The sequence below is a fragment of the Mirounga angustirostris genome, unplaced genomic scaffold, assembly GCF_029215605.1.
Source record: "Mirounga angustirostris isolate CCGP_5_RB_7025 unplaced genomic scaffold, mMirAng1.0.hap1 SCAF_13, whole genome shotgun sequence".
NCBI lineage: Eukaryota > Metazoa > Chordata > Mammalia > Carnivora > Phocidae > Mirounga > Mirounga angustirostris.
In genome coordinates this window covers 24214160-24228109 of record NW_026991721.1, presented here as the reverse complement: position 1 = coordinate 24228109, position 13950 = coordinate 24214160, and the positions used below count along the sequence as shown (strand labels likewise).

At 39.8% G+C, this 13950-nt stretch overlaps 1 protein-coding gene across 29 annotated transcripts in view; it reads left to right on the top strand.

The window, feature by feature from the left end:
* CD44 (CD44 molecule (IN blood group)) overlaps positions 1-13950 on the top strand; it is an 85205-nt gene that overhangs the window by 57256 nt on the left and 13999 nt on the right. For 3 of the 29 annotated variants that reach the window (XM_064576649.1, XM_064576653.1, XM_064576657.1), the window contains 6 exons: positions 35-148; positions 619-738; positions 3452-3580; positions 5021-5149; positions 8246-8347; positions 11082-11485. The exons of 2 other annotated variants lie outside the window; for them this stretch is intronic. In XM_064576649.1, coding sequence (XP_064432719.1) covers positions 35-148; positions 619-738; positions 3452-3580; positions 5021-5149; positions 8246-8347; positions 11082-11470 — 983 coding nt within the window. In that variant the 3' untranslated portion in view covers positions 11471-11485. Of the gene's footprint in view, positions 1-34; positions 149-618; positions 739-3451; positions 3581-4280; positions 4301-5020; positions 5150-8245; positions 8348-10115; positions 10271-11081 lie in introns of those variants that run through there. 24 more of the 29 variants (XM_064576662.1, XM_064576651.1, XM_064576660.1 and 21 more) reach the window with 16 other exon arrangements.

Sequence of the window (13950 nt, the reverse complement as noted above, 5' to 3'; positions counted from 1 at the left end):
ATTTTCCTAATTGCTTCAATCATCATTATCACAGTTCCAACCACACCACGGCTTTTTAACCACCCAAAACAGAACCAGGATTGGACCTCGCGGAGCCCCGGTGAATCGAATCCAGGAGTATTACTTCAGACTACTACAAGGATGACTGGTAATGGGTTATGCATACTTCATTAAAGATTTTTTTTCCCCCCCTCAAAGTCTATGATGCTGCAAAGGTCAGTCATCAGGACATGGTGGGAAATGTAGTTCATGTCTCATCACAAATTCTTAACTTTCATGAGGATACTCAGTTCAACCTAGGAGTCATTTATCAATCATACCATCTGGGCACAAGATACTTTATGTTGCTTTATTATAAAAATGAACACATTAGCATGGTTTACGGTGCTGCCCTTGACAAAGTGATTATAGTAGAACAACAGGTGATCATTAAGAAATTTCCTGCCCATTGATTTTTCTCTTGGGAGAGATGAGTGGAGTCACTCAAAAGTATTGAGCATAGATGCTCGGAGGTCCTATTTAGGCATGGCACTGTTAAATAGCATGCATTTTAATGGAAGAACACAACACCAAAAGTTGGTTGATAAAAAGTCACAGTGTATATAACCATCATCACAGCAGATGTGGACCAAAGTGGCACCAGCACTAAGGGAGAGGCCTGGCCCCGCGAACCACACTCTCCTCTCATTCACCATGAGCATCATGATGAAGAGGAGGCTCAGCATCCTGCAAGCACAAGTAAGGAGGCTGATGGTCAGCTGTGCTGGTGTCCATGATTTAATGAAGTCCTTCTGAAGAATAGGGAAGACTTTGTTTAAGACATTAGCCACATCTTCTATTTCTATACAGTCATCTCTTTTATCCACAGAGCATGCAGAGCTGCCAAATCTATATACCAGTTTTAGAAATTGGGAGAAAAATGCTAACTGGTCAGGTTGCCCAAAAGGTCAAAATGGTGGAAAGGTTAAAATGTTTTTAAAAGATCTGAGATATGTTTGTTTTTTGTGTTAGAGATTCCTCAAGGTTCCATTTGGGTGATTTGTGTGTGTTTATGGAAGTGTGTGAGGAAGATGTATCTTTTGGTGCTGAGCAGTGGGGCCTGGAAAGAGAGCTTGACAAGTGTGATGATCTTTGGAATCCTTCTTTTCTGTGAAGATCTCTGGTGAATCAGTTTCTTTTTTTACATTCTGTTCCTCACTGCACTGTAGAAAGGCATCCCTTGTATTCTTTGGAGGAAGGTCAGTAGCTCATAGAGACTATATCTGAATTTCTGTGACTGTTCTTTTTCTGCTTTTAAGCCCAGAGTAACTTGGGGAAGGCTTTGATGCTGTTATTTCTACTTACGTGCCAACATCTCAGGTTTTCCAAAACAATCTCAAGTCTCACTACTGGTCTGTGAGGATAGGACAAAAAAAAAAAAAAAAGTAAGAAGTATATACTCTTCTTCTTTCACCTCTCTCTTGGCGATATGCCTATCATGTTTGGAATAAAAGAAGCTTTAATTTAGGGTAACACCTTGTAGCATCTTTAAAACTATGGTTTAACTATCATTCTGTTAGCCTTGGATACTCCTAAAGCAAGAATGTAAGAAGCAGCCACTTAGAAACCAAAGGGAGACGCCAGAGTTTGAGGGATGCCTTCAGACAACAAAAGAACATTTCAGACATCAATTAGGACATAGGTTTTAAGTCCTGGGCATTGTACTGAATACGCCCAACAGGCCTGCATCTCATTACTTATCCCAGTAAATTTTATTTTTGTGTGAAGACTATGGGTGTAGTTAACAGGAGTCTTCTGATAGAAGAAGGCGATGAGAAGCAGAAGTCTCTTCAGAATGGGATTCCATACCAATCCCCTTTGGAACCTAAGAGTGTATCTTAGAATTTAAGACCGTTTGTACATAAAAAGGAGCCAGCTACATGAGAGGCTTGGAATTAATGAGCCCATTGTCAGAAGGTGGTGTGTGGGTGGGGGGGGGGGGCATCATTCCTGGAGGGTAGTTGAAAAGCCAGATATGACAGAACCTCACAGAGGAAAAGGGAAAACAGTAACCACTACAATTCTCTTATCAGTACTTGCAAACATAAAGAGATTCTGGTTGGTGACCTCTGGGCTTTATCAAAGAACATTACCACTCCTAGAAGAGAGTCAACTTTCTTACTTGACAATGGAAATCCTATACTCTGCTAATCCATATGTTGAAAACAGCAAGGGTTACTGGGTATTTAAAGGATCATTATGTTTATAAAAGTGTGTGCATGTGTGTGTGCGCATGCGTGCATTTCTGTCTTTTTTTTTTTTCTTTCTTTTCTAAAAAATTTTGAAGAAGCAGTTTATGTTTGGGTTCATTTCCCCTTTTTTGTAATTAGGCTCATAGTTTTTCTAACTTCATTATTTGTCAGGAGGTAGTGATTTAGTCAATGGGAGGTAAAACTGAAGATTTCGGACTTCTTTTTCCTCCTTCTGGATAACCAGTTAACCCCAGGAATGCTTTGGCCAGTGCAAGGGTAAAATGAGGACACAAGTTTTATTTTTTAAAGATTTTTCTTATTATCAAATCACACATATCTTTTTCTAAAATTTTGAAATACAACCCAGTTTTACCAGTTGCAAAATATACTTTGGCTTGGCAAGTTTATAGGCTCTCATTTTCTTGTTGAACTAAAAATTTGCTATTAGTTGCTATAAATGAAAATGACAGTGGCTTTCTGATTTTTCCCAAAGGTACCCTGATACAGTTTTATTCCATTCATTTTATTCTTTTCAAAACTGGACAATTACAACACCAAGGGGTTGGTATTTTTAGCTTGCCACACGTTCCTATTGTTTATATAATGCCAAACACTGGCTAGAATAGTTTTCTTCCATTGACTTAATTTTGTTAAAAAGTAATTTTGGCAATTTTGGATGCCACGTAGACATAACCTCGTAATGTGCCAGTCATTGTCAACATCTTTCATGCTGGGCAAATCCACTGCTGGTGCATTTCCAGTGCATGTGATCATGGATTATGTGACCACCATTTGAGAAGGCCTCCCACCACACTGATTTTGTCATCACTTGGTATATATAATACAGTCCTCCCCCCAAATCACAGCAGCAAAGAGGTTAATTCTTTGAACACACTGTTCTCTCAGACAAGGATATATGAGGCCATAGAGTATGGTAGACTAAGAACCTAAGAATCATACTGGGAATTCATAGACTGTGGTCCAGTCCTAACTTTGTGCCAATCTGAGCAAAACTACTTTAGGTCCCAGTTTTCCTATCCGAAAAATTGAAGGATTGGGCCACTGATTTCTAATATCTCTTTCAGAATACCAATAATCTCTCTCCTTGCTGCTTTCCTTTTCTACCTTTTCTCCCATGTGTATATGGCCTTAAAGTATTAGGATATGTGTTGTTAAGGAAGTTGGACAATCATGGCTCACAATTGACATTCTTCTCACAGCTCAGGCAATCCCTAGTAGTACAATGGAAGAAACAGCTACTGAGAAAGAGCAGTGGTTTGAGAATGGATGGCCTGGGGAATATCCCCAATCACCAAAAGAAGACTCTCATTCAACAGCAGGGACAGCTGGTAATGGATTGTTTAACAAGCAAACTTGGGTGGAAGCTTCCTCTTGGGTTAAATGTTGAGCATTGAGGACACTGAACAGAAAGACATTGAAGGAATTGTCACAAGATATTAAGTTTCCTTAATAAATTATGATGTGGCCAACACAGAGCCAACCCTTAGATGCTCATAACAAATCACGAAAACAGGAATGATATAGCATACAAAGGAGACACAGAGAATATGTCTCTTGCGTGTGTCACTTTCAGATCTAGTTTTGGGCATCCCCCAGTGAGACTGTAGCAGAGACTGATCTGACCAAATACTCCCTCTTGTTTTATAAAGGAATCTACAACATGGCTTTATGAAATACTGGGCACATTAGAAAGCATTTGGTTAGAATCCTAATGTTGGAAGAAATGGAACCAGATAGTTAAAAAATACCTGTGTGATGTCATTTAGCCCTTTGGTCATGTCTATTTGGAGATTTCTCTTTGAATGCTCGGTGCTTCTTTTCTTACATTTACAAAAACACACTTTCTCTATTCTTGAGTTGTGGGATTGTGGAACTTGGACTCGAGTTCTGTCATCATCTCTAAGTGATGCCAGATAACTTTGGCTCTGCAAGCTGCTATGCATGATTCTTTTGTCTGTGTGGCAGAAAAACGGAAATGCATCCTGTCTTGTAAAAGAATGTGAATTCCGTATTCTCACTTGGTATCAGAATAGTCCCCTGTCTCCATTTGCAACATAGAAGATAATGCAGAATGTCCTTCGGGTGGTGGCAGCTTCTGAATGCCTACCTGCCAGAGCAGTGGATTCAGTGACTGGCTACGTGGTGTGATTGGTGCTAAGGGGCTACTACTGGAATCTTCTCTACCTATATATCTCCACTGGCTCAGAATGATGCAAAAGCACGTGTTGAATTCTTGTATGTCCCTTGAGCTGTGAATCCCATTGTTAGAAGGTAATGCTTCTAATGGATTCCATTCATGCTTTTGAGGTGAATGGCATTTATTTCAGGTTTATCTTGTGGGAAGGCTGATTCCTTCTCTAAATCACTGCCAGCCCAATGTGCATTTCACTGGGATGTGGTTGTCTCGGAATGACATCATGTGCTTAGATACTTCCTCCTTTAGGGGATGGTGGCCACATGGCGTGTGGTTCAAGAACCACTTCTTTATCTTCACATGATGACTATAACTCATCCTTTATTCATGCAGGGGTCATTAATGCTTTTGTGGCCTCTACTTCCCATGCTGATTGCTAAGTAAATGAGCATGAACAAACCCATACCTGCTAAAACATTCTGTGTTTACACATCTTCTTGGCCCTCTATACCAGGAAGATGCTTTCATTGTCTTGTCTAGAGAATAAAGTCTTTTTAAAAGTATCAGTGTATGTATCCCTGGCCAGATGTCAACTAACACTTTGACATTTGCTTGAACTACATTGTCACAACAGCCCCAGCCCAAGACAGCCATCCAGACCAAAGAATGACAACTCAGAGTCAAGAGGACAACTCCTGGACTTATTTCTTTGACCCAGTCTCACATCCAATGGGACGAGATCATCAAACAGAAAGATGGATGGGTAATAGCCTCTGAGCTTTTTTATATATTCTGTTTTTGAAAGCCACCAATGGCTATTTACTTAGAAATGTGCCCTTGATTTTGGACTGCTTCCTAAGGCACCTGAAGTTTCTTTAGAAATTGGTTTTCTAGGTAGCGGTGATATGGACATTCATCTGAATATGAAATCCTGGGCTGAGACTGAAGAATTCAGCCAGAGGGATAAAGAAGAATTAGTTCTAAGATGGTGGGAGTGGAAGTTATTTTCTCTGAAGAAGGAGCAGTCTCAAGGTTTCTTTTCCACTTACTTTTAAGTACAGGGTTTTAAAAAGAGTGAAGTGATCGAATTCAGTTACTATTGTCACTGTAGACCCAAAGATGTAACTTGTCTTTGGGAGAGAAAACTTAGAGGTAAAAAATTGGTAAGTACTCATTTCAAACAAGTAACTAAAAAGCTCAGAAAACGTTATTCACTCTTGCCACATTGAGAGAGAAATACAGTACCCAGTGACTTAGGATTTAGACCACTCTTGGCCCTCAATAAATGGTTGCAAATTTAATGAATGGACAACTTTTATACAGGATGGAATCCCTGTTTTCTTAAATACCATTCTTATTTACCTATTAGCAATTAAAAACAGAAATGAAAGAGTAAAAAAGATACTAGCTGCAGTTGAGCAAGAATAGATTGTGATTCTATTTGACCAATTTTTATATTCAAAAGGAATTCTTTATCAGAGAGAATCTGTAGGAGTTGGCAGCAGGTGGTGTCATCCCTTTTCTCAGTCTTTACTAAGCTGAAGAATCCATGCTCCTTACTATACCCATGAATTGAGTTACTCAAGTTTTTTTTTTTTTTTTTAATTATTCGACAAGATGTCTTGATGGCAGAAATGTCACATTCCAAAAAGGGAGATAAACCAAAAGAGTCAATAGAAGGATGTGAATTTTCAGTCATAGCATTGAATATATTATCTGGATCCAAACTGCCAAGGATATGCATAACATAAACTGTATTGAAATGTGTTCTAAGACACAATGATGATGTCTCTCAATATTGAATTGAACAAAATTATCTCCAAAATGAATCCCACAGTTTCTATGGCTTAATTTCTTTAAAACATCCTATGCTGTACCCCAATGTTAATGATTAGATATCCCTTAAGCTACAATTGTATTAAATATCTTCTAATGTGCAATGCATTATGGCTACACAATGTTCCATGACCTTAGCTGATTTAAAATTTAGTTAGGAAAAGAAAACATTTATCATCAATGATAAATCAAAATGTATCTAACAATACTAGATGATAGGTAATAGATGTCAAATGAATGTTGCCAACAATAAACACAAAAATTCAGAGGACCCTCCAGAGAGTGTCAGAGAAAGATGCATCTGATCTGTTTTTTTTTCAAAAATGGAAAAGAAACATGGATGGTCAGAGAAAGGAAGTCAGGGAAAGTTTTTCTAGGAAGGAGACTCATGTAAGGAGAGGCATAAAGGAAGGGAAACCAAGGAATCAATTTTTCAGAGCGACTGGGTCCAGGTGTCATAAAGGAAGATGAGTTTGAATGGCTATGTTGTGGCCATTAGGTTGTGGGGTTGAAGTACCACATGCAAACCCAACACACATACATGTTCATGCACATGACTGCTGGAGGCTCTGGTATATCCATGGTAGAAAGCCAAGCCAGTAAAAAGCCTTCTGGATCAAATTTTTTTTTTAAGATTTTATTTATTTATTTGAGAGAGAGAGAGAATGAGAGAGAGCGAGTACGAGAAGGGGGAGGGTCAGAGGGAGAAGCAGACTCCCTGCTGAGCAGGGAGCCCCATGTGGGACTCGATCCCGGGACTCCAGGATCATGACCTGAGCCGAAGGCAGTCGCTTAACCAACTGAACCACCCAGGCGCCCCTTCTGGATCAATATTAAGCCTCCATACTAATGAACAGAAAGAGAGCCCATTACATTGAACACGTCAAGGGCAACACAATTGGCTTCAACCATAGAACAGTGCAAAACGTCTTGAAGGAGTCTACTTATAAAAGGGAAGATGAGCAAGAGTGTCTAGACACTTTCAACAGACAGGACGTTTCTGGGAGAATATCCATTTGGGGTTTTGATTTGGGTTGGCCTTTCCTCCTTTTTGAAACCTGGGGTAATACAGTCAGCCACGTTTTGTCCTACAAAGATCTTGATTGTCTTTTCTTGTATGTAAAGGCTTCAGTGTAGATGCGAGTGCCCAATATTCAAGTGTTTCCTTCTGGAGTCATCTGGACCTGATTAAATCTATCTGGATGCAGCAGTGTGGGTGAACTTTGAGCTAGAGAGCCAGCAACAGCAATGGGGCTCTTGGATTGTTTGGTCACTGTTTCCCTCAGGACTTGTTATTCCAGCAGCACGGATTCGTGATATTTACTAGAAACAGCACGCTTAAATGTTTCAGTGACACTTCTGTATCACTCAGCATTGGACATGTTAAATTCCAGAGACACCTCATACTTATGTTTATGTGGAGAATGACTCACTGACCTCTACCGCTTATTTCTTGCCCCCAAATACTTCCCGTGACTTCCATGTAGGTAGTATTGGATGATAATTTTATGTGTTATATGCACATTCACTTTGGGAAGCAGAAAGGACCAAAAGAGAGAAGAGGGTTGTAAAAAAAAAAAAAATCTTTTGCCAGGTGAGGGAGATGAGAAAAAATGGTGTCCAAACCAGTACATTTTGTCTTTTCTCCATGATCCAGAACACACGTGTCTATAAGGGAAGCAAGCTGTATGGCATGGGACAAGTCACACGCGGGCTATGTTTCTGTCTTTTTGCAAGGCTTGAGAGGCATGTCATGTGCTTATTTAGTGTCCTTGCAGACTCAGCAAAAATAAACAAAAATTGCACCTTTCATACACTTAGCCTTTAAATGAAAGCCAGTTACTCCTTGTGATACTTTTTGAAGAAGTCATAATTTGTTCCAGTTCTGGAGACATGAATCAGTATGTACATTTTTTCCCTCTAGTACAGGTTTGCATATGAAAATAGTTTGTCTAGAGACCATAAACCACCCTCAGGAAGTAGCTTAGTAAATCAAGCATTAACACCAATTTGATTCCTTCAGATATGGACTCCAGCCATAATACAACACGTCAGCCTTCTGCAGATCCAAACACACATTTGGTGGAAGACTTGGACAGGACAGGACCTTTTTCAGTGACAACTCGTAAGGATATAACAGCCCCTCTGCTGGCCTGTAGTCCCGCTTTAGCTCTTGCTCACCCTGGCCCGGATGCAAAGCTTGGTGGTAGAATGGTGCAGTTAGGGCTACGTGGCTCAGCTCAGCCCAGAGTATGAAAGGGTCTTCATTGCCTATATTTTCTTGGTGGGTTCTTTAAATCTGATTTTGCCTTCATTCTTGGTGATTTCCAGATGCAATGACTTTATGTTAAGGAAACTAAAAGGGTTGTGGGATTCTGCCCAACCTGATTTTCCTTCACAAAATAGTTATGTGAGTGAAACCCAAGACCACGGCTAAGACAGTAGTTTCTCTATGTTTTAACCATCTCCTTTTGGTTCCCATCTTTCCTCCAATCAAGGCAGGAGAGGAGTAGGGTTGCTTTCATGGTTGTGAAAAGACATTTTGGGTCCAGATAATTATAGAGAATGGGGAAATTACAGCAGCCCACAAAAGAGGGGCAAGACATACTGTTGACCATTAACAAAGGTGCCGAGGCCCGGGAACAAAAGAGGAACATTTGCTAATATCTCTTCCTATTACTAAACATCTGAAAGAATCAATGCTAAATTGCCACTGTATGGACAGGGCTATCCTAGAGATCAGACTGAAGTCATCTGCAATTTCTTGACAGAATATGAAAGAAATCCAGAATTAAGAGGGCTTCATTTCACTGCTTGCTACACAAACTGGGCAGAGTCCTTCATGTGAGCCCTTCTAGGCAGAGGAAAAATAAGCAAGCATGTTTTGATCACCAAGAATGTATGTAGTACAGTGTTACACATCAAAGGAGATGGAGGGAAGCCTAAGATGGTCCCCTCCAAGGGAGGGTCTTGTGTTTCCACTTAATGTCCCTGCTGACTTTTATTCTGACACTGGGATTGGGATTTGGTGAATGTCTTTCTCCTGGTTGTCATGTGTACTTGGTGGTGGACATGGCTTACTGATGTGCTTTATGGAAGGCTTGCACCTGTAACTCAGAGGTCAGTACCTTTCTTAGAAGAACACAAAAGAAATCAAACCAAAACAGTCAAAGTGATTTCAGATATGGGCAGTGGTTCAACCTCAAATTGGTATATGTCAGTGAGGGCCCTGTGTTTGCCCAGGCAAGCGTTTCCTGACGTTTCGGTGCAGTGATGAGAATCCTCATTCACAGACAAGATCAAAAACCTAATAATAGAGTAAAATGGTAACTTTAATTTAATATTCTTTAGAAGGGACTTAAGATTTCTTTGTGCAAGTTTGATCTGAGTTATTTGAGCAAGTTGTTCTAGATTCTAGAGCTTCTTCCTCTTTTGTCATGAGAATTGTGCTACCTGCTATCCTGGTATTCATTTCCCTACAGTCCCACTTCTCGACCCACAGCTGGGTGCTCTTGATTGTGTATAGGAGCACCAGAATTCAACCATTCCTTTTTCCCTGTCTCTACGTTCCCCGGTTTCCTAAGTGACTAGAAGCGGTGCTACAATTGGGCCAGGATGATCCAGGGTGGACAAAAGTTTTGGTTCAGGCTTCACCTTGGCACTTTACCTTTGTTGATTGTACTGAAAAAGAGGTTCTTAGGGCCAATTAGGGACAAAACAGAATTCTGTTGTACATTTCTATCAATCAGAGGAGAATGGTATACCCAAACTTCGGTCTTCCTAGGCACCTACCTGTCTGACACTACCATAGCTAGATCCTTCCTGTCAGCAGGTAACAGAGGATTTGTTTCATGGCTCCAAAGTAACGCTGGATTCCTCCCTCATTGAAACAGAGCAGAGTCATACTCAGAGCTTCTCTACATCACATGGAGGCTTGGAAGAAGATAAAGACCATCCAATGACTTCTACTCCAACATCTAGCAGTAAGGATTATAAAGCCCAGTTGGCTTCAGCTCTTGATAAAGATCCATAAATCATGGATGTTTATACCGTGTCTTTGGTGGAGGTACATCACTTGGCGGCTATTATGCTGTTATTTCTGATCAGAAGGTGCGGCTGGTGGTGGTTCTTGGATTTTTCTGCTTTGTAGGCCTCTTAGAAGCTATTGTACATTAAGTGCAAGCTGTATTTCTTAATCTTAAAGGTCAGCTTTCTTAAACTCTAAAGTTAGTCGCGTGGTTTTAAAATCGCTTACATATGATTTATAATTGGTGTAAAGGTCTGAATTCTATCACTCTCTGTTTTCCTTTCATCAACATATTATTTTGCCATTCATCCTCTGGACATATATCCATAGTGCTGGTGACTAAGAAGCAGTGCCCCTATGGCAAAGGAAAAAGTAATGAAAGCCCGTGAGGGCTTTGAAACCTGGCATTTACGGTTCCATTTGCAGGCAACATAATTTTACTTTTCAGTTCAATGATGTGTTTTCTCCACTTCATCAAAGGCGGGTCCAGTTGAGTAAGCACTCAAGATTATCTAGTACCTGAGTTGACTTCAAGGTCACAGTCGTAGCGGCATAAATCTAACTTTAACAATCCAGGCAGATGTTGCAACAAATCCCTTTCTTGGGTATTGGGATCACCAGAATCTTTTCCAGTGAATCATGTCCAGGTGGTGCAGATTGCAAAATACCACTTTGGTTCAGTAATAGTAGGAATGAACTGCACTGTCTTTTGCTCCAAACTCATGAATAACAAGTGGAAAGCTTTTGCAGCACTGGCACGTTCTGAAGACAAGCACCCGATGGGTGGTGGCCTCACAACTGTGGGCTTACCACTGATCCCACCTCCACACAGATAGGACTGATGGCAGAGGCGGAAAAAGAGGTGGACATCTTCCTAAAGACTCAGCTACTTCAGTGGAAGGTTCTACTTCTCACTCACCAGCCACGGGGGAATACAGGACCCTCATCCCGGTGACCCCTGCTAACACGGGGTCCCCTGGAGTTACTGAAGTCAATATTGCTGGAGATTCCAACTCTAACGTTATTCATTTCTTTTCAGGTAACTTGGCCATTTGTTATCTGCTTGGATTTCTCTACAGAGAGAAACAACACGTAATTTCATACTATAGGGGGACATTTTCTGTGTGGGCTGTGATTAGACCGATTTGTGATATGGGAATGGCCTTTATCCCAGGTCATCATTCTAGTGCAAATAAAATTAGATTTATTTTAGATAAATAGTGCTTTTATTTGCCAGTTTAGTCTCCGTTTATTTTTGTGACCTTGTTGTTAGGGTAGAATTTCTTTCTTTGTTCCTAATCTTGTGGTATATTAATTTGAGCCATATGAAATCAATGCTTTTGTAGGTCAAAGTAGTCAAATATTAGCAATTTCATTTGATTCAACTCAGATATGCTACCTGTTTCATAAGGTTTTACCCAACATGTGACTCATTTCCATATGCTGATATCTTTGTTCCGAAATTATTTTCTTTACTGGTGATGGATTGATGAATTTTACTTCCGGTGAAGGGCTCGTGGCTAAACCTACTTATGATTCACACCTCAAACTTTATGATTTAATCTACTAATAATGAATAGGCATGACTTTTCCTATTGCAATGGCAAAGAGATGACTAAAGATGACTTATTCAATTAAGTTGGACACGGACCTAAAAGGAGAGCGAGACTTCTTTTCTCAAATAAGCAGTCTTCCCTACTTCTCCCTTTCTTTGTTCTTTCATTTGCATTAAGAAACTTACATTGAAGAAAAATGAACTGGAAATACCTACTCTGGATAAGAAATGAGAATTGGAATCTCTCCTCCCCGTGCCAGTGATTCAAGTGTTTCTTGCCACTCAACCATTGAATTACATTAAAGATTTGTGATTTTAAATATATATGGATTTGTAGCAAGGTCTGCCTCTCCTCCCCTGCAAAAAGAATAAGTCTTATGAGAACCCGGTATATAAAACAGATGACATCTCTGATGCTCTAATTGATATGGGGACAGAAGACTCAGAATGCCAAGTGCTTGGATTCTTTCCTCTGGGCTGCTCACCCAGAGCTTCCAGAAAAGCAGTTTTTAAAAATACTAACTTTGGTGATATTGGCAAGACAAAACTCCTCACACCCTTTGATTCATTATTCATCATGGTTCTGCCCTGTTATTAAACATCCCGAGTAGCCTTGTCCATTTTCTTCCAAAGAAATTAATCTTAGAGCACTGCCTCTTTTCTCTTGGCAGAATAAGGACTGTGGTACAATCAAATGAATTTAAATTTTAAATGGCAATTTTAAAAGTAATAGTATCGTGGAAGGGTTACATAGCCTATTTGTTAGTAAATAAAATGCTTTCTACAAAAATGATACTCACAGTTGCTGATTCCTTCTATAATTCCATGATCAAACAGATTTTCTGTGCTTCTTCATGGATTAAATGGTTAGTAAGTGATTCAACTGTCATCCTTGGTTTTCTTCCAAGCCACTCAGATAAAGCTGATTTCTTCCCATACGTTTTTCTCTGTCTTGATGCTTCATGTTAAGAACTAAAACATTCACCATTATGGTGGTGGTTGCAGTGCTGGTGGTGGTGGTGGTCTTGGGGGTACCGGTGCTGGCATTTCAGCAAATGCTGTTTTCGAGTATTCTAACTAAGGAACAAAGCAATCTATCTCCCCTGTACAATTACATGAGAGATGACAGGACGTCTACCTCCGCCTTCTCTAATCAAGGAAATGGTGATGATCAGATTACTATATTTTCCTTACAGGTCTTCATAATGGGTGACTGTAGCCATTTTATGAAACCATTATCCCTTTCTGTTGTTATTGTTGTTTGTCTTGTTGTTGTCTTGTTGTTTTGTTTCGTTTTGTTTTTTTAAGATTCCAGCACATTGGAAAGTGTGTGGGGAAGAGGGAGAAGAGCAGGGGTTTCCATAGGCTGAATCTGAGATTTGACCTGCAGACCCAGATTTGAGCAGTTCATGAGCTTGTCTCAATCTAAAGCCTTTTGGTGATAGGTATTTGGGAAGATGGGATTATATTAACTCTTGGTGTTGAAAATACAGATTTGAATTTTGAAAAACGTTATTTTTTAAAATATATTCTAATAACCAGGTCCACATTTTTTACATGTTAACACGCATCTTCTTATTCCTTTTTCACTTATCTTTAGGCTCTTTTTCTCTAAATAAGCATTTGACTTTTCCCTTTGAATTTTTACATAATTCAACACCAAGATCCTTTACTGCACACCAAAACCATTTTCTATTTCCTGCCTCAGAGAAATCTCTTTAAGTGGCTCATGCTCTGAGTCAGAGAGTACACACACTCCCAGCAATCCCATTTGTGTAATTCAAAACATGGAGTCTTTATTTCAAAGTCGCAGTATCAAGTTCCAACCTCAGATCTGCGAAGACATCATGATATTTTTGTGAGAGTGTTATGTTCTTAGATTTCTACCAAAACCACACTTCCTGTGGTCATTCTGGATGGTCTGTGCTGTCCCAGTTTCCTTTATTGTGATTAAAGCCCTAACCTACTCATCAGTGGATCCAGCAATGAACAGTAATTAGTACCATGGAGCCATTCAAGGTTCCTTGCCATTGGTTTTTTGATGACCTTTAACACACTAAACTTGGTGATAGGATGTCTGAAATTGCAAAAGTGAGGAAATGCAGATTGCAGTGGAACACCAGTAATGAACCTTTCTGATTACTCT